General features: G+C 43.2%; 1 protein-coding gene across 1 annotated transcript in view; it reads left to right on the top strand.

Annotated features, from left to right (window-relative positions):
• TTC33 (tetratricopeptide repeat domain 33) overlaps positions 1 to 20,120 on the top strand; it is a 223,399-nt gene extending 203,279 nt beyond the window's left edge. Inside the window, exons 5-7 of the mRNA XM_075847598.1 lie at positions 13,609 to 13,693; positions 16,027 to 16,169; positions 18,069 to 20,120. Coding sequence (XP_075703713.1) covers positions 13,609 to 13,693; positions 16,027 to 16,169; positions 18,069 to 18,407 — 567 coding nt within the window. The 3' untranslated portion in view covers positions 18,408 to 20,120. The remainder of the gene's footprint in view (positions 1 to 13,608; positions 13,694 to 16,026; positions 16,170 to 18,068) is intronic.
• The last annotated feature ends 1,223 nt before the right edge of the window (positions 20,121 to 21,343 follow it).

Below are 21,343 nucleotides of genomic sequence, written 5' to 3'. Positions count from 1 at the left end.
CGCGGCCATAGACTTAACAGACTGGTACCTCCTACACCTCCTATAGCTAAGTCCCTGACATTTGCTGACCCGACCACTGGACATAAAAGTATAATGACGTAATTACTATTCAATTCTATTCCTGATATAGACTATTATGAAATTTCAGTCCGATTCTTCTTTAGAGGCACATCCATGGGTTCTAGTAATTTAGGAGGGGAGGTGAGACATCGATGTGACTTCTGTGACCTTTCTGAGCACTGGTGACCAGTTAAATGCATTAATCAAAGTATCTAACAATCTCTTGTTGGCCAAATCCAATAGTCAATACTCCCATTTAGTCATTCTAGATCTATCTGCTGCGGTTGACACCATAGATGTTCAAATACTCTGCTCTCTCCGTTCCTTTGACCTCAACGACACCGTCCTATCCTGGTTTTCACACTCTTCAGAGTGTCTTGTGCTGTTTTTTTTCTCTTCTACTCCACTTAATGTCTCTGTCGGAGTTTCCCAAGATTAAGTGTTGGGGCCCATCCTGTTTAGCCTCTACACGATCCCAGTTGGGAAGACTATCAGCATTTTTGATTTCGCAACTAAATAGAGGACCTTACTACTGCTCTACTGAGTGTCAGTCTCCTGTCCCTGCTGTCATGTTCTCGCCATATCTCGAACCTAATATTTCTAAACCTGAACTCCTTCTGTATTCTCCATCATCTTCTTCTCCAAAACCTTATCTTTCCATCTCTGCCTGTAACACCAAAGACATCAGGACCTTGGAGTTATGCTTGACTCTGATCTGTCCATTCTTCCTCACATTCAACCCATTGCCAAATCCTGTTGTCTTTACCTAAAAAAAAAAAGAAAATACACTACGAAAAAACACTAATCCAGGCCCTGATCCTTTATCACCTAGACTACTGCAACTCCGTTCTAACTGGCATTTCACTTATTAGAATGGCTCCACACTTCCCTCCATCATGAAATCAGCAGCCAGGGGGATCTCTGTGTCTAGTGGCTATACTAACGCCGCTGTCCTCTGATGCTTATTACATTGGTTACCTGTTTCTTGCAAAATTATATTCATGGCTCTCCTCCTCTCCTAGTCTACAAATCTCTCCACAACTCTGTACCGTCATTCATCTCTGCTCTTATCTTCATCTACCAACCTATAAGCTCAGCCAATGGCCTACGGCTCGCATCCTACCTTACTACATCCTCTCACTCCCGTCTACAGGACTTCTCCTGTGCTGCACCCATTCTGTGAAACTCACTGCCCCAAACCATCACACTTGCTCCCAACATTGCTAGTTTTTAGCGTGCCTTGAAATTTAATTTCTTCAAGGAGACCTATGTCACATAACCATGGCTTAGATACTGGCTGGGTGACGGAATATGTTGACGCTATATAGTTAGTGATTATTCTTATTATTATGTAGTTTTTTTTTCCTAATAACTTAACTATAGTTACAGCAATAACAGCCGTGCTTTATGGACATCCTATGTACAGCCATGAATTAACTATCCTGAGATAATATATATTATTTTGTAGTACCACCATTAATAATCGGAACACACCTTTGACGTCTTTGTTACTCTGTTTACGCTCAGTTTCATGGCAACACGTTCCCTCCAGATACCACTGACGCTGAAGCTCCATTACTTCGACTAACTCCAGGTCCAATAGCACGATTTATGTGCATATATCTGTGTGTATGGATCTTCTGCATTATATCACCTTGATAAAAGTCCGGAAAAGCGGGTGTTTATTTCTGTGGCATCTCCATGCGATCTATTTCATCTTACACCAGTGCTCTGCATAATTTCTTTCACATAGAGAGCAGGTGCAATACAATTTATATTATACAACAGATGTTGAGCCTCGGGGGAACTTATATTGGAAATAATGAAAGTTACATACAACAAATCGTGTTGTGAGCCACCGAACGTCTTTTTTTTTAGTTCCTACTAGTTGCTGCTACACCCCATGGGTAGACAAAGACGTTGCAAGAAGGACACCCAACCAACAACCACGTTACACCCGTAAAAAATTATGTATGATAAATACATGTGTCATGTAGATTCTTCTGTGGGTTGACTTTTGGAGCCAATGCAGAAGCATCTAGTTTGCCCTCCACCTACAACAAAACCAAAATCTTACCCCGTTTTCCATTTCTGTCCTACAGTCCTGTTAACCGGAGTGATCCTGCTACTATGCTTTCTTCTATCTGTCACGATCCTGGGGTATGTAAACTTACTAGGCCGCTCCAGCGTAGCAGCGTGGCAGCTGGCCAACAATCAGTCTATGAAAAGTCAATGTAAAGTCTTTAGCACTAGAGTACCTGTAAGAGTCCAGACAGACTCGAGGTGTAGCAGAGGCTTTGGCACAGATTGAGCTCGACGTGGTCGCAGATGACACACTCCAACTAAAGTCTTAGGCTTGAACAACACAGAAACAGGATACAAGAAGCAGGATACGGGAACACTGGGAGTAGGAAACAAGTAAGGGGCCATTTGCAATACGAATGTGGGTAGACAACAACAACGCTCAGGCAAGGAGTGGAAGGGCGGAGCCCTTTTTATAGTCCAGGATGATCTGGGGATTGGTTAGGGAACTTTTTGCATGTGTGCACCCTAGGAGACAGTCCAGAGCAGGACGGCCGCGTAAGCTGGTGTCTCCAAGGTGGGAGACGCTGGCGAGAAGCCAAAGGTGAGGAACGGCGGTAGCCGTTACACTATTTGACCCCTTCGTCTTACATTTAGTTAATTAGCAAGAAGTAGGGGATGGATGAAAGGGAGTGTGACTGCAGGGTCAGACTACACAGGGTTTGTTTGTAGTCTGTTACCATAGAGACGCATAGATCTGCATAGCAGCTCTAAACAAAACAGTAGGAGATATTTAATGAAGTCTATTTGCTTAATTTTAGACAAAGAAATAAAAAGGTTGGGAAGGTGGATATAGCCTTTAACAAGTTTACAGAAGAGAACACTGGGGGCCAAAGAGAGCGACATAATAATGCGGATCCTGATTTTTAAACATTAGATGATCATTTTCCGACAGGATCAGCTGACAAAAATAACTAATGTCTATGAGGCAGATTTAAATATCTTTTTTTTTTTCACATTTCAAATTACCAACAAAACATCCACATTAAATATAATGATGGAAAAAGTTTTTCAATTGTAGAATATTGCCAATGTTCATTCATTTTGGAAGAAAACCATTTAAAAACAGAAAACATATTTGCTACTTTGGGTTTGTTCCCATTGTGTTATTTTCAGCAGCCAATTTTTGGAAGTTTTTGGAATGCACTGGAGCAAAAGTTTTTGTGTTAACGTCAATGAGCATAAAAAAATGTCTGAAACGTCTTCCAAACATGTGTGGATGTTGCTTTATAACTTGTTGAGCCAATGATCTCAGTGATAACTGTGCTGAGTATAAAAGGATCCATTTTTATAAAAAACCTAGGAGGCAAAACCGCAGCGGGCCTCAGATCAAAACGTATGTAGGTATAAACTGGGGCAGTTACCCAAAGCAAAAATTTGTTTCTGGATCTAATTTTTCTAGTTGAGGTCGGGAAATGTAAAAGGTGATCTAACTGGTCCATATTTGCATGGGCTCTATTTGTTTAACTAATATCTTTCCTGAAATATGATGATTTTCCTCCCCAGTGGCCATTTGCATAGAATTTTTGATTCCAGCCCAGAGCCTTCATTACCAAAAAGTTGGTCTATTATGAGAGTTTCAACATTGATCATATTTTTTCTAATGCTGTATTGAATCTACGAACCACGATCCGTTTCAATTCTGTGGTTTTCGTCATTGAAGTGAAATCGCGACAAATAGGGCATGCTGTGGGTTAACAAAAACATAGAAAGACGTAAAAAATATGCAGTTACTAGATGTAAAATGTGAATTAGATGTTGTACAACAATTGCACAAAAAAATGGCATACATGGTGTGCACCAAATATGTGTTTTCGATACTTTTACACCTCATTCGACAGTTTTGAAAAGTGTCTAGAGAAGAAGAGAAGTCATAAATTGCACCAGTTTTATAAACGGCGTGCACCGTTTTTAGAGCAAAATATTGGTGTAAAGTACACCAGCCGATAGGTGATGTAAGGAAGAGGTAAGTGTCTAACATGTCTAGCAAGATGTGCCAAATCTATAATGCTGGGTGCGCCACGGTGATAAATTTGGTGAAAGGGACTTGGGGCTATTGGTGGACAGTAATCTTAACTTTAGCACCCAGTGTCAGGCAGCTGCTGTCAAGGCAATTAAAATCATGGCATGTTGTGATGGTTCAAGAGGGGTCTGGATGCCTTTCTTGAAAAAAATATTACATTTATATGTACCAGATTACTGGAGATGGGACGTTATCCAGGGATTTATTCTGATTGACATATTTGGAATTTTTTCTCAATAATATGAAGCAATTGACAACTGCCTCATGTGGGTTCTTGCCCTTCTCTGGATCAACACTGCAGGATTATAGGTTGGACTTAATGGACCTGTGTCTTTTTTCAACCTTGTTACCCATGTCCCTATACAACTATGATTCTATCCGACCCTTCTAGTGAATGGTTTCCTATATCACAGTTTTGTACCTGACATACGGATCGTAAGATCGTTCAGTAATGTAACATACTGCGATCCTTGCTCGTAACTTCTCCACATTAGCTCACTAGTATCTATTACTGAAATAAGTGCTGAAGAGAGGAACGTGCGTCTATTCATCACACATTAATTAGCGCTTCCACCACCGGCTATTAGCAAAATGCATCTCCGTGCAGAACGTTCTGGGAATTGGATCTCTTCTTACTTTATGTATTGACAAATTAATACTTCCTTTCCTTTATTACAGCAGCCACGGGAAGGAATTTTTCACTCCATGAGTGGTGCCGCCCCCACATGTACTTATACCATAAATGCCTTTTGGTTCTCATTCCTGCACCGCACCATAATTGTACGCCATAGTCACTGTACTCTACGTTGACGTCATGGGAATGGCGCTACACAGCTAACATCCCGATGCAATGGCTGGAATCCAAGTAATCCTCCGATAACTCCCTTACCATCAATAGTGACTGTGTTCTTTAAATATTAGGACAGAAAGCTCCCTATGTCACCCCATCAACACCCCCGCAATGCGATCACACGTTGGCAAGGCAGTTTTGCCCTTAAAAAAATTAATAAAACTTATATGTAGCCTAAAATGATGCAATTAAAAAATACAACTAGTCCGGCAAAAAGTAAGCCCTCATACAGTGACGTCAACAGAAAAATAAAAAAGTTATGGCTCTCGAAATGCGGTTATGCAACAAACAAAGAAACAAACAAAATAAACTGCGTTCTAAGGCCAAGTCCTTAAGGGGTTTCCGCCACGGGAGGAAACTGTAATACTGTGAACCGCCACTACGAATGTGTCGGCGTCTTGCAGTATGAGTGATGAAGGGGAAGCAGATCCTTTAAACAGCTGATCGACTGGGGTGCGGAGAGTTGTGCCTCCGCCAGCAGCAACTACATGTACAGGGGCGCAGGAAGCTGTCACAGTGGTGGGAGGTCTCTCCTTGTTAGCTGCTGCAGGTCTGTCCTTGTAAGCTGCTGTATGGACACAGTAGAACTCAATAGAACTTGTCTGGCCCATTCGACCGCTCACTAGGACGGACCTGCAGCTCTCTGCTCCCCGATGCGTGTTGTAGCTACTGGCAGAATTTAGTCAGGATGCTGGCCTAAGGCACAGGTCAGGCTTCGGACTGTTCTCTTTGCAGCAGCATGCATGTCACGGGCGATGTGCAATCTCCAACCCACTGCAGGAAGAGGCAGAGATTATTGGTTGGCAATAGCCATAAATCATCCACCTGGATCAGCCTGTGAGGACACAGCCTCCGTGTATATGATGCCACACAGCCTCCATGTATATGATGCCACACAGCCTTCCTGTATATGATGCCACACAGCCTCCATGTATATGATGCCACACAGCCTCCATGTATATGATGCCACACAGCCTCCCTGTATATGATGCCACACAGCTTCCCTCTATATGATGCCACACAGCCTCCCTGTATATGATGCCACATAGCCTCCATGTATATGATGCCACACAGCCTCCATGTATATGATGCCACACAGCCTCCCTGTATATGATGCCACACAGCCTCCCTGTATATGATGCCACACAGCTTCCCTGTATATGATGCCACACAGCCTCCCTGTATATGATGCCACATAGCCTCCCTGTATATAATGCCACACAGCCTTCCTGTATATGATGCCACACAGCTTCCCTGTATATGATGCCACACAGCTTCCCTGTATATGATGCCACACAGCTTCCCTGTATATGATGCCACACAGCTTCCCTGTATATAATGCCACACATCCTCCCTGTATATGATGCCCCACAGCCTTCCTGTATATGATGCCACACAGCCTCCCTGTGTATGATGCCACACACCTCCTGTATATGATGCCACACACCTCCCTGTATATGATGCCACACAGCCTTCCTGTATATGATGCCACACAGCTTCCCTGTATATGATGCCACACAGCCTCCCTGTATATGATGCCACACAGCCTCCCTGTATATGATGCCACACACCTCCTGTATATGATGCCACACAGCCTTCCTGTATATGATGCCACACAGCTTCCCTGTATATGATGCCACACAGCTTCCCTGTATATGATGCCACACAGCTTCCCTGTATATGATGCCACACAGCCTCCCTGTATATGATGCCACACAGCCTCCCTGTATATGATGCCCCACAGCCTCCCTGTATATGATGCCCCACAGCCTCCCTGTATATGATGCCCCACAGCCTCCCTGTATATGATGCCCCACAGCCTCCCTGTATATGATGCCACACACCTCCCTGTATATGATGCCACACACCTCCCTGTATATGATGCCCCACAGCCTCCCTGTATATGATGCCCCACAGCCTCCCTGTATATGATGCCCCACAGCCTCCCTGTATATGATGCCCCACAGCCTCGCTGTATATTATACCACACACCTCCCTGTATATGATACCACACACCTCCCTGTATATGATACCACACACCTCCCTGTATATGATACCACACAACCTCCATATATATGATGGCACACAGCCTCCCTGTATGTGATGCCACACAGCCTCCCTGCATGTGATGCCACACAGCCTCCCTGCATGTGATGCCACGCAGGCTCCTTGTATATGGTGCCACACAGCCTCCCCGTATATGATGCCACACAGCCTCCCCGTATATAATGCCACACAGCCTCCCCGTATATGATGCCACACAGCCTCCCCGTATATGATGCCACACAGCCTTCCTGTATATGATGCCACACAGCCTCCCTGTATATGATGCCACACAGCCTCCCCGTATATGATGCCACACAGCCTCCCCATATATGATGCCACACAGCCTCCCTGTATATGATGCTATGAGTCTCGGCCTCCCCACGTACTGAACAAAAAGATACAATGCAGAACAGGGGAAGTAGGGACTCCTAGCATCATAAATGTCTACGTTGCCTACAGTACCTGTAGCATGGTGACACGGCCCCATTACGATCATGTGCATTAGTGCCACCGCTCCTAACAACCCCATCTCCGCATTAATTACCCCATCACATAATTACTTACTGCCTTGCCGTTCTGTTCGCCTCGCTGTTCTCCTCGCTGCTCACTTTAGAACAGGGGTCTCAAACTCGGCCGGGTAAGTGGGCCGCATATAGAAAAAATGGGAAGTTGACGGGCCGCATTACTTTCAAATTTGATACAATACAAAATTATTGTTAATCAATTAGTTATTTGAACTACTATAACACTATATTACTAGAATAATAATACTATATTACTAGAATAATACCGCTAGGTTTAAAATTTTAGATATTTATCCGCTAGGTTTAAAATTTTAGATATTTATTTCAACCCCCAGCTTTCCAGTTTAAGTGTCGCTAAATGCAGATGCTGCCGCAGAGTCCTCCGTAGATGCTGCCGCAGAGTCCTCCGTAGATGCTGCCGCAGAGTCCTCCGTAGATGCTGCCGCAGAGTCCTCCGTAGATGCTGCCGCAGAGTCCTCCGTAGATGCTGCCGCAGTGTGCCCTCCGTAGATGCTGCCGCAGTGTGCCCTCCGTAGATGCTGACGCAGTGTGCCCTCCGTAGATGCTGCCGCAGTGTGTCCTCCATAGATGCTGCCGCAGTGTGTCCTCCATAGATGCTGCCGCAGTGTGCCCTCCGTAGATGCTGCCGCAGTGTGTCCTCCATAGATGCTGCCGCAGTGTGCCCTCCGTTGATGCTGCCGCAGTGTGCCCTCCGTTGATGCTGCCGCAGTGTGCCCTCCGTTGATGCTGCTGCAGTGTGCCCTCCGTTGATGCTGCCACAGTGCCGTCAGGGGCTTGCCTAGAGCTGGCGTCCCGGAGCAGAGCCGCTTCTGGCACTCTGCCTGGGATTCAAGCTCTGCTCCTGACATCACTGTCCACATATAGACAGAGATGTCAGGGGCAACCCCAGAGCTGGAGTCCCGGGCAGAGCGCTAGTAGGCTCTTCCTGGGACTCCAGCTGGGCTCCTGACATCACTGGGACTCCTGCTCTGGGGAAGCCCCTGACATCATTGTCGATGTATGGACAGCGATGTCAGAGGCTTCCCCAGAGTCCCGGAGCAGAGCCGATAATAGAGCTCTGCCCAGGACTCCGGCTCTGGGGAAGACCCTGACACACTGTCCACATATGGGCAGCGATGTCAGGGAATTCCACAGAGTCCCGGAGCAGAGCCGACACCAGCGCTCTGCTCGGGACTCCGGCTCTGGGGAACCCCCAGACATCGCTGTTCATATGTGGACAGCGATGTCAGGGAATTCCAGAGTCTTGGAGCAGAGCCGATACTAGCGGCTCTGTGTCCCGCGGGCCGCAGATGACAGCCCCAGGGGCCGCATGCGGCCGCAGGCCGCGTGCTTGAGACCCCTGCTTTAGAACCTCCTACCACTCTGCAGTCGCTCAGAAAATGGTGGCACACCGTGTAGGGGGTTTGAAGACATTCAAACCCCTCCCCTGCCTGGCACTAGCCAGAAGAAGGGAGGGGGGATTGTGTGAGGACACTAGAGGAGAGTGTATCCACCCCAAATTTGCAGCTTTACCACAGTGACCATGCTGCAATTTTGGGAACTGCTCCCTCTAGTGGCCAGCACATGGAATTATTATAAATTAGAATCTAATTTATAATATTTTCTGACTTGTGAAAAAATGTAAAAACATTAAAACAATGTGTAATCCGTTATATACTCATTGTTTAACTGAAAAAAAATCTAGAGACACATTCCCTTTAAGTGACAACAGCAGAATACACAGGGCCAAGGAGATCTGCAGTTGTCACCCAGTCACTCCTTATGCAACAGCCCAGCCACATTCTACTGATATTTTATTCAGATTGGGGTCGGGTTATGTTATTTTTGACCAAATAACAAAGCTGCTGACTGAGCTATTCTTGCAGTCAAAAATACCGGAACCCTGATGGAAGCCTAAAAACGCCATGTGTACAACATACTCCTACTGTGTAACAAGACTTCTAATATGCAGCATGTTTATTCTCCCTGATGGGCTTTGCTCTATGAGAGACATAGCTATAAGTTGGCGCACAAACACCAAGCAAATATTTGTCATAAAGAACGATTCCTATTTGCACAATACCAGTCAAAAACGGAAGTACAGGAACAGCAGGATTTCTATTATAACCAGTGGCAATTACAAACTAGCTGCCACCAGATTACATATTATTAGGTTGGGTTCACACGACCATGTTACGTCCGTAATGTATTTCGGCCGGAAGACCCGGACCGAACACAGTGCAGGGAGCCGGGCTCCTAGCATCATAGTGATGTACGATGCTAGGAGTCCCTGCCTCGCTGCAGGACAACTGTCCCGTACTGTAATCATGATTACAGTACGGGACAGTAGTTCCACGCAGAGGCAGGGAATCCTAGCATCGTACATCACTATGATGCTAGGAGCCCGGCTCCCTGCAGTGTGTTCGGTCCGGGTCTTCCGGCCGAAATACGTTCCGTCCATTACGGATGTAACATGGTCGTGTGAACCCAGCCTTAGCCAGGTTCTGTACATAAATGCTATGCACAGTTCAAACATATATCGTTCCTATAAAAAATTATTCACACCCCTTCATGGTTTTTTTTGGTACTGACCGCTCTTTAATAGATAAGTTAAACAAATCTTTACCAAGTGATCTACATTCATTACAATTATTACATGCAAAACTATTCACCCCCTCCCCCATTACTATGACACACCTAAATCTTCCCTGGTATAGTCCATTGGTTTTGGACCTAAGACATCTGATGGGTAGACCAGCGTCTACGGCTGATAAGATGGATATAAGAGAGAATGTTCATACAACTGCTACCGGTGTTCTCCATCAGGTACCAATGGTTTGACAAGACGGAACTTGGGCTTTTTGGTCATGGGTGACATTGCACTCCACCAAGACCACACCAGTACCAAAAGCATGATGATGCATCGATAAACTGTGAGGAGGCTTCAATTCTGTAGGCCTTGGTAGACATGTAAAGGTAGGGGGATAAAGTAAAGGAGAAAACAGGAAAAACAAACTAGTAAAACCTGCTGCAGTCTGCAAGAGAACTGACACAATAGCTCTAAACATAATCCAAATGTACTTTTACTTGCATTATCTCTTCTGGCGCTCTGTTCTGGTCATTCAGTCGCTCAGTTCTAGTCTTCCCGTTACTATAACACACCTAAATTTTCACTGGAATAGCCAATTGAAGGTCACATAGTCAAATAGTGTTCATGTATGAGGTAGGCCACCATAGATCAAAAACATCAGTGATGGGTTGACAAGCTTGTACGGCTGAGATGGGTGAGAATGTGCAAAAAACTGCTGCCTGTGTGCTTCATCAGGTTATAATGGTTTGACCAGACCTAAATAGAGCTTTTTGGTCCTGGGTGACATAAGCTAAACATTGCACCACACCAAGACAATACCAAAGCTAAAAACATAATGATGCAGCAAAAAGCTGTGAGGAGTCTTCTCTGCTGAAGGCCTTGTTAGGCATGTGAAGGTAGGGGGGTAAAGTAAAGAAAAATACAGCAAAAAAAACCTGCTGCAGTCTGCAAGAGAACTGACGCAATGACTCTAAATATACTCCAAATTTACAGTATCTCTCCTGGCTCCGCACTGCTCTTCGTGGCACTCTGTACTGGTTGTCCTGTTACCAGGGCACTGGTCATTCACCGATAAAGTCACTTACCCCTGACTCCTTGCTCTATTTCTGACTCCGCTTATATATTGTTGAGATGTCTCGGCTACTGACTTCTGATCCCTGCTTTTGGTTACGCCTGTGACCTTCTATCCTGTCTGCTCCCTTGTACTGCTGCCGTCTTCCTCAAATCAACTTTGCCTGCTTGTTCCTGTAGAACAGTTACCAGTGATCCGAGAGTATCCTGAGGACCTCGACCTGGAGAGTGCCCTGCAGCAAAGACCAAACCTCCAATGATAGGGTTGAGGGTGAAGACAAGGGCTCCCTTGGACATTGACTTATAATGGATAATGGGGCCTATTAGATTTCGGTCGAGGTTCTGCTATATTCGACCAAAGCACAAAGCTGCAAGCTAAGCTCTTCTTGCCGTCAAAAATACCGGAACCTCTGATGAAAAAACTAAAAATATACACAACAATGTAAACGTTAAACTTCAATATCCTGGAGGGTCCAGGAGTCCAAACCTCTATCCAATGGAGAACTTTTGGAGGAGCTACTCACATGCAATCCCTATGAAACTTGATAGAATTTAAAGAATGGGGGGAAAAAATTATATATACATAAAGAAAATTCAACGGCAATCTAGAGAAAGTTCTGTATAAAGATCAACGCTTTTCCGTTCCCAGGTGATTGAAGGGTTAAACCAGCTTCTTTTGGCGTCTCATCTATATTTAATACTTTAGCATTTTGCTTTGTTTTCCGAAACAAAAGTAGAAGCCGTAGACACCAAGTCCTATTACATTTACAAACTGTATTATTTGACCTGTTAATGCCTTTTGGCGGTTTTCCCAGTGGGTACACTTAGTGGAGCATTGTAGTCTCTCAGCTACTCAGCTGTATGGCACGGCCAAGATCTTCAGGCTTTTAGCTTCCCAGAAGCTTTTGAGGTTTCTTACAATGAACAGTCGTTCACTCTTCCAGGCAGGTTTAAGTAATCTGACCACAATGGGAAGAGATACAAATGCAGCTGTGAAAGTCGTGAAAATTTACTAACGTTTTATGGAGTCCATAATGAAAGACTTGCAGTGAAGAGCAGAATAATAGATGTGATCATCCAAGCATGAGCCGACATCAGACTGCTTTGTATATATATACAAGGATGGACAAGCTACTGTAGGTATAGGATTACGGCAGTGTACTGGTTGCAGTATGGGTCCGTAAGTAATATCGAATAGCTCTTTGAGGTAGAGTATCCAACACTAGGAGCAACGCTTCGAAGGGTGAGTGTCTCTTTAATGCGGGATGCTTTGGAGTATGCCACAATTTTTAGAACACAGGCTGTAACTCAGGATCAATACAGGATATGTAATGTAATGACTCAACCGACAGAATAGTGAGTGCAGCTCTGGTGTATAATACAGGATGTAACTCAGGATCAGTACAGGAAAAGTGATGTAATCTGTGTACACAGTGACTCCACCAGCAGAATAGTGAGTACAGCTCTGGGGTATAACACAGGATGTAACTCAGGATCAGTACAGGATAAGTAATGTAATGTATGTACACAGTGACTCCACCAGCAGAATAGTGAGTGCAGCTCTGGAGTATAATACAGGCTGTAACTCAGGATCAGTACAGAATAAGTAATGTATGTACACAGTGACTCCAAGAGCAGAATAGTGAGTGCAGCTCTGGAGTATAATACAGGATGTAACTCAGGATCAGTGCAGGATAAGTAATGTCATGTATGTACACAGTGACCACCAGCAGAATAGTGAGTGCAGCTCTGGAGTATAATACAGGATATAACTCAGGATCAGTGCAGGATAAGTAATGTCATGTATGTACACAGTGACTCCCAGCAGAATAGTGAGTGCAGCTCTGGAGTATAATACAGGATGTAACTCCGGATCAGTACAGGATAAGTCATGTAATATGTGTATAGTGATTCCACCAGCAAGGGTTCTTGTCTAGGTTCTGTGTTTGTTTAGGGGGTATGGGATCTGTATTCATTAAGGGAGTCTGGTGTTGTGTCTGTAATCATTTTGGGGTGTGATGAAGTGGGTCATATGCACTTTTTGTTATTCAAAGTATGTAGGTTTAGGGCATGTCCTATATAAATGGCTGGGACATAATGGAACGCTTTTCAGAAACGCTCTGATGTCCCTTTTAAAAAAGTTGCAAAGTTGGATATAGAGTGACTACACATGTCCAACTTTCACCCCGGAAAGGGGGAATTAAGCACCCCTATTTAGGAGCTGAACCACCAAAGATCAGACATTTATAGTATATGTAATTGATATGCCATACATATCTATAGTGGGAAGACTTTTTAAAGTTCATGAATGATTATAGCTGTAGCACTGTCTTAGCTGATTTCTCTGGATTTTCACTCTCAGGCAGTTTATCAAAATGACAGGAGGAACGACAGAGGGAAGAGATGGAACGAGGAGGGTAAGCAGGGACTATGCATTGTTATCAGGCGTTGGTGACACTGTGACCAAGTGATGGTTTCATAGCTGCTTTGTATGACAAATGGAAACTTAGCTGTTTCCTGTATCGGCTACAAGAGGAAGAAGAAATCTGTTGTATAAATGACTGACATGGTAATAAAACATGGAACGTGGTGACAAGAAGAGCCCACAATTCTTCTCTTACATGTGCATGGCTACTTACAGGAGAGAACTCTGACAAGCCTGTGTGAGCAGCACATTTCCTCTGGATATAAACAAGAATGTTCACTTTCACTGACCGCAAACAGAGTTCTTCAAAATTGGAACATAAAGTCTAATAGAAAGTTGTAGATCTTTTCATTATTATTAATAAACTTTATTTACATGAAATTCAAAAATGCCTTTTAAGTGATCCATGTGGGTCAATTTTACAAAAATATATTTTTGTGCCTGACTTTTACATTAAGGAACAAACACTGACAGAATATAGACATAAATACAGAGCTAAATGTGGACAAAATGGGCATTTTGTTTTTCATTATTTTAGCTCCTTATTTTAAACTCTTAATGAAAATAGGAATGTCTCCCTCATATGACAGATCACTATATGACAGCACATATAGTCCCTGAACTTTGTTTATATATATATATATATATATATATATATATATATATATATATATATGTTATGAACTAATACAGAGCTCCAAATCCCCTCCATAAATAGTTACATGATACAATTCTGACTTTGGCCACCACTAGAGGGAGCTCAGGAGCTTGCTGCTTACTGTTTATACATTGAAGGCAACAATAACTCTGTATGCTCTTAAGCTCCCCCTAGTGGTGGCTGCAAGCAGCAGGAATTTAATCTTTTAACTCCAAGTCTATGCTGGGGATTTGGAGCTCTGTATTAGGAAAACAAAACTCCAGGCGCTATAAAGATAAATGAAGAAATAAATTTGCCATGTTTTCCTAATCCTGGACATCCCCTTCAAGGGGACTCTGGTCTGAGATCTGTATTAAAGAGACTAGTGGAGTTTCACTTTAAAGGGTTTGTCCAGTCTGGGGGCTGTTTTTTATATTGATGACCTATCCACAGGATAGGTTATAAGTTTATGGTCGGTGGGGGTCCGACACCCAGACCCCGCACCAATCAGCTGTTTCGGCTACCTCCGTGCGCCAGAAACTATGCAAGGTCGGTGTAAGTGAGTAGAGCTGCAGTAACCTAGCACGGCCGCTATACTGTTGTCAGAGCCATCTACCTCCGGCACTGACCCTGCATATCTTCGATCAGCCGGTGCTGATTGGTGCGGGGTCCGGGTGTCAGACCCCCACCGATCATATACTGATGACCTATCCTGTGGATAAGTCATAAGTAGAAAAAACAGCCCCCAGCCTGGACAACCCCTTTAAGGTTGCACCAGTATTCAACCTTAAAAAAAGGTCTCTGTGATGCATGATGTCATCTGATCTTAAGATTTGCGCTGTAATCCCTTTGATTTTCTTGAGAAAAAAAAAATTAAAAAAGCACTGACTGACATTTACCAAATATAAGCATAGGATATTCTGTGGACACAAAGCAATTGTGTAATTCTTACTCTGACAAAAAAAGCTGAAATTATCTCTAGTGTCCAGTGTCGGCACCTACAGAGAAATTTTTGGACGGATATTTGTAGGACTTAATCAAACACTGTCTCTTGGCTATGGAGCTTCAGCCCTGTGTACCTCTGGTTGGGAGCGGTCCTTCTATATACATTCTTTGATACTGATGGTCAGTGAATGGTTTTCTAATGACAGCGTGAACATGATTCATCTACTTAGAAGTTCATAAAACCTCATTTGTGGCTTTTCAGTTGCCTAGCGCGACCAGCACCGTGCATTTTCCTTTCTGGGATTATTTACACACAGTATCGTAGCCTAAAATGGGAAGTCATTGTGTTTGACTAACCTTCGTTTTAGGCATGACTGTTTTTCCATCTCTTTATTGTTCTGTTCGGTTGTACAAGTCAAGGTTATAGCAACGTCGATATCCTGGCTTGGTACCAAGCATAATGTTCAAATAGCATTTTTGTTTTTGTCAAATAATTTTTACTTTTGAAATATTTTTAAGGAACGTCTATTTTAGGCCACTTGCACACGGCAGTATTTTGGTCAGTATTTTACATCAGTATTTGTAAGCCAAAACCAGGAGTGGGTCCAAAACATACTTTTCTCTGTTTATTTTCCACTTCTGGCTTTGGCCCCTAAATACTGAAGCAAAATACCAATCAAAATACTGCCATTGAAAAATGCCTAATGGTGAGGTGGTCATCCCGTTTTATCACCTAATTTTCCTTCCTTTTACAGATTAAGCTACTTATACAGGAGGGGAAGGGGGTCGAGAGAAGCTGATGGAACTGATCCTACCAGAGGGGAAAGGGTGTGGAGAAGCTAATGGAACAAGTCCTACTTCAGGGGAAGGGGATCCAAAGAAGCTGATGGAACTGATCTTACTGGACAGGAAGGGAGTGTGGAGAAACTAGTGGAACTGATCCTACTTCAGGGGAAGGGGGTCCAAAGAAGCTGATGGAACTGATCCTACCAGAGGGGAAGGGGTGTGTGGAGAAGCTGATGGTACAGATCTTACTGGGGGGGAAGAGGGTTTGGTGAAACTAATGGAAGAACCGATCTTAAGGGAAGGAGTGGGGTTGTAGAGAAGGTGATTGAACTGATCCTACGGGAGGGGAAGGGGGTCCAAAGAAGCTGATAGAACTGATCCTACCAGAGGGGAAAGGTTGTGGAGAAGCTACTGAAACAGATCTTGCTGGACAGGAAGGGAATGTGGAGAAACTAGTGGAACTGATCCTACTTCAGGGGAAGGGGGTCCAAAGAAGCTGATGGAATTGGTTCTACCATAGGTAAAGGTGGTGTGAAGAAGCTCAAGGAACTGATCCTACCGGTGGGAAAAAGGGTGTGGAGAAGCCGATAACTGATTCTACTGGACGGGAAGGGATTCGGAGAAGCTGATGGAACTGGTTCTACTATATGGAAAGGTGGTGTGAAGAAGCTAAAGGAACTGACCCTACCGGTGGGAAAAAGGGTGTGGAGAAGCTGATAACTGATTCTACTGGGGAAGGGATTCAGAGAAGCTGATGGAACTGATCTTACTATAGGGGAAGAAGCGGATTGTGGGCTTGAAAATATTATATCAGTCACTTTCTTTGGGTCATGCTTATGTGCTTTTTATTTTTTTTTCTTCATTGATGACTGGTTAGCTTCATATTCGCTCTGCTCCATTAGTGGCAATGATGTGATTCGTTGTGTCTTATGGATTCTGAGGTAGTCCTTTATCCACCTTCTGTCTTATTCAATGCTCAGTTTGATATTTTTGCCAGCTCCATGCTTTATGGCGCAGCTTGGCTTGTTCAGATTGCCTTCTATGTATACGCATAAGCCCACCACAAGAAACGAAATCACAAAGAAAGACGATAATCGGTTAACTGCCGCGCATGTGGCTTAACAAGGGGGAAAACTGGAGATCTGCTTAGTCACATCCAGCAAGTGTTCATCTGTAAATGCAGCAGCAACCCGTGTTAAAGAAAACCGCCACGTCCAAACCCGGGAGTACATAATGTAAGGGAGTAAGTAACCGCAATTGTAACGTGTCTAACCCCATGAGACCCCATGATATCTGCTCAGTCAGAATTGGGATGGGTTGTACATTACAAATTTGCACCCCGTCCTGATTCCGGTCGCTTCAATTGTTCTTAGTCTTTAATCCTGAGGTATAGAACTTTATATTGTGAGTCCTTCAAGGACAGGGACTGATGTGAGTGAATATGCTCTGCCTTCAGAATTGGGGACTATCCATTGCTCTAGTAAAATACGCCTTGTCCCCGGTAGGACGTTGCTGTATGGCTATTACTATCAGATCGACCGATGTTATCCACTCTCTTCATGGAGTAAGCTTATGGCAAACACTGGATTATTAGGTGTTCGCATAGTAATTTTGGGACTTGTGAGAAATGTGATCTCTGTACTTGCTCAAACCGTGGTGACAAAAACCACTGCCACCAAGCATTGATCTGTTACTGAGAATATAATGAGTGGGACGCTCTTATTACCAGCTTGTAGAAGCTCCGCATTGCTGCAGGCCAGTATTTAACCTGTTGACAAATATGCATTCATGATTGAGTTACAGGTTTTTATCTACAGACTAGGGAAATAGACTGACAAATCCTTATGTCGGGGGTATATTTTGTATTCTATTGCTCCTTGTGTTCATTTCAATATTAAAACATACCTCCAATAAATTGGGTTTCCCTCCATGAGAAGTAATGCCGTCACTTCCAGATTGGTGAGGTCCAACAGCTGCATCGCCCACCACTCCTCAAAATACCCCACCACTGTATTAGAAAGCAATGTAGATTGGAATTCACATCTGCCCTTCTAATGTGGAGTTATGGGATGAAGATCTGAACTGGGCTCGAAAGCTTCTCCATCAGAAGAAAGAAGCTGGAGCAGCAGAAGCTCTGGAGAGGAACCAAACAGATTTCAGTATTGAACAGGCGTTAATCCCAGACTATGACTTTGAGAGTGATGAGGTGGTGGCGGCCTGTGATGCTATATCACGGATACAAAAAGTGGCTTCTGCCAATAGTAAAACCATTGTTGTTTCTTCATCAGGAAAGGTGACAAATCAGGAACCAACGAAAGACAACGCCTCGACCTCCGAGGACTCCAAATTGTTTATCAAAGCTCGATAATTTGATTATTGAAAGCATGGTTTTCATCTGTGTCATTGAACCGTCCTTCATCATGGGGCTTTAGAAGGAAAGGGACTAATATATTTGTACACAGAAAGATATCACTTTATGGGATGAGCATCATTATACAATCTTTAGCTTTGCCCTATAGCCTGGGGTTGTGGCACTCTTATTATAAAAAGTTTTTTTCCATTTGTTTTTTTCTAACCAGTCATTCATACATTTCAGAAGGTCACATCTGTGGAAGCCTACGTGGTGAGACTCTCTCCAATGTCCCAAAGAAACTCCTACAGGATTCATTTCATTGTAGGCATGGCAATGCATTCTCTATTTTGTAGGTTTCCATAGCTCCCATACATTTCATTGAGTAGATCGGTGTAACCATGTCTACATTGGGCAAGGTCCCAACTCCCAGATACCCACTGATTTGAGTTTCTAATATGTCTGAATGACCTGAAAAAAAAATACTAAGGCCTCATGCGCATAGTAGAGTCATGTTTGGAGTCCCTGTGGCTCTGTATTACAGATCTGTAGATACTCTCTGTGCCACCATATGGAGCCTTTATGTGCACTGTATTATGGAGGTATTCTGCCCTTGAGGCAAGCTTCCTTATACCTCCATAATATGGCATTTAATGGAACATGCCACAATTTGTTTTCCGTTGGATTCATACAGTGGAGGCATAGAGATGTAAGAAATGGCCCATACTACAACGTAAGTTGTACATAATATGGTAGCGTGCATAAGGCTTAAAAATGGAAATGCCCCTAAAAAAAATCTGTTACCAGTTCAGACCCACTTAATTTAGGGCATCTCCTAGATGCCCTAAGAAAATAAAGCTAGCTGAGTGACACCATTCTGATGAGTGAGACCAGGTGGCCGCATCCGTGGCTCATTATAAACGAAGTATTGGGAATGCAACCATCTGGTCCTACTCATTCAAGCAAGATGGCTTGACTGAGGTAGTTGGTGTTGGGTAGGGCGGTAGTGGGTGCAGTTGTACCCGATAGCTTGTAGCTTGTTTTTCTGAGGGCATTTAACAGATGCCGTAAGGTTAAGGGGTCTGTTCTGGTGACTGATTTTCTTTGAAGGTGATTATTTCCAGTGCAGCCCTTGCAAGGCAGTTTGGTTTTTTTGGAAGCCGAAGAAGAAAAAAGCCTCTGACAAACAAGTTATGGCTGCGAAGAAGACTTAATAATCTTTGTACATACTGAGGCTTGGGAATGGCTTGTTTGATGTATGTGTTCTTGTGTGTACGTTTTCTGAAGACTCTCAAGGTGAACGAATATTGGCCTTGGTTGTGTTCATAGGTAAGATTCTGTGGGTAAATACACTGTATATTAGTGAAATCATTAACTTTTATATTCTATATATTAAATATTATGGGGGCCTCAACTCATAAGGTGTTCAATGGGTAAAAACCTAATAGACCATAAATGGTCCATGCCCAGTAGTCCGCAACCTTTCGTTACAGCTTTCAGGTACAAGAACTGGGGAGCCATATGTTGTAGACCACTAGGCTCTACAGTTGGGATAGGGTTTCACAAAAACTGGCAGCCAAGCATTGAGGAGTCCCCCTGCTAGAGTAAAAAAAAACACTCCCGTAACCTGCCAGCTTCTAGAGATCATCCAGGCCAATAAAAGTGTCTCTAAAAACAAAAAGTTCAGTAAATAAATTCCCATTTGATCCAATAAACAACTGTACGTCTCAACTCAATGTGTACTTGTCTTCTTTTTGTCATGTTTTTGGTTTTTTTGTGGACTTCTGTTTTTCAAGAAACATTTAACCATTTCCCTCTTTAGCCACTTTTGACCTTCCTGACCGAGCCTCATTTTTAAAATCTGACATGTGTCACTTTATGTGGTAATAACTCCGGAACGCTTTCACCTATCCAAGCGATTCTGAGATTGTTTTCTCGTGACACATTGGACTTTAAGTTACTGGCAAAATTTGCTCGATATGTTGAGTATTTAATTGTGAAAAACACCAAAATTTTGCGAAAAATTAGCATTTTTCTCAATTTAAATGTATCTGCTTGTAAGACAGGCAGATATACCACACAAAATTGTTGCTAATTAATATCCTCCATATGTCTACTTTAGATTGGCATTGTTTTTTGAACATCCTTTTATTTTTCTATGACATCACAAGGCTTAGAACTTTAGCAGCAATTTCTCACATTTTCAAGAAAATTTCAAAAGGCCATTTTTACAGGGGCCAGTTCAGTTGTGAAGTGGCTTTGAGGGCCTTATATATTAGAAACCCCCAAAAAGTCACCCCATTTTAAAAACTTCACCCCTCAAAGTATTCAAAACAGCATTTAGAAAATGTCTTAACCCTTTACACATTTCACAGGAATTAAAGCAAAGTAGAGGTGAAATTTACAAATGTCATATTTTTTTGCAGAAATAAATTTTTTGTACAATTTTTTTTTATAACACAGAAGGTTTTACCAGAGAAATGCAACTCAATATTTGTTGCCCAGTTTCTGCAGTTTTAGGAAATATCCCACATGTGGCCGTAGCGTGCCACTGGACTGAAGCACTGGCCTCAGAAGCAAAGGAGCACCCAGTGGATTTTGAGGCCTTATTTTTGTTAGAATATATTTTAGGCACCATGTCAGGTTTGAAGGGCTCTTGCGGTGCCAAAACAGTCAAAATCCCCCAAAAGTGACCCCATCTGGGAAACTACACACCTCAAGGAAATTATCTAGGGGTACAGTGAGCATTTTGACCGCACAGGTTTTTTACAGAAATTATTGGAAGTAGGCCGTGAAAATTAAAATCTACATTTTTTCAAAGAAAATGTAGGTTTAGCGATTTTTTTTCTAATTTCCACAAGGACTAAAGGAGAAAAAGCACCGTAGAATTTGTAAAGCAATTTCTCCCGAGTAAAACAATACCCCACATGTGGTAATAAACGGCTGTTTGGAGA

This window comes from Rhinoderma darwinii, chromosome 1 (genome assembly GCF_050947455.1).
Source record: "Rhinoderma darwinii isolate aRhiDar2 chromosome 1, aRhiDar2.hap1, whole genome shotgun sequence".
NCBI classification, from domain to species: Eukaryota; Metazoa; Chordata; class Amphibia; order Anura; family Rhinodermatidae; genus Rhinoderma; species Rhinoderma darwinii.
This window is presented reverse-complemented; position numbering and strand designations above follow the sequence as displayed.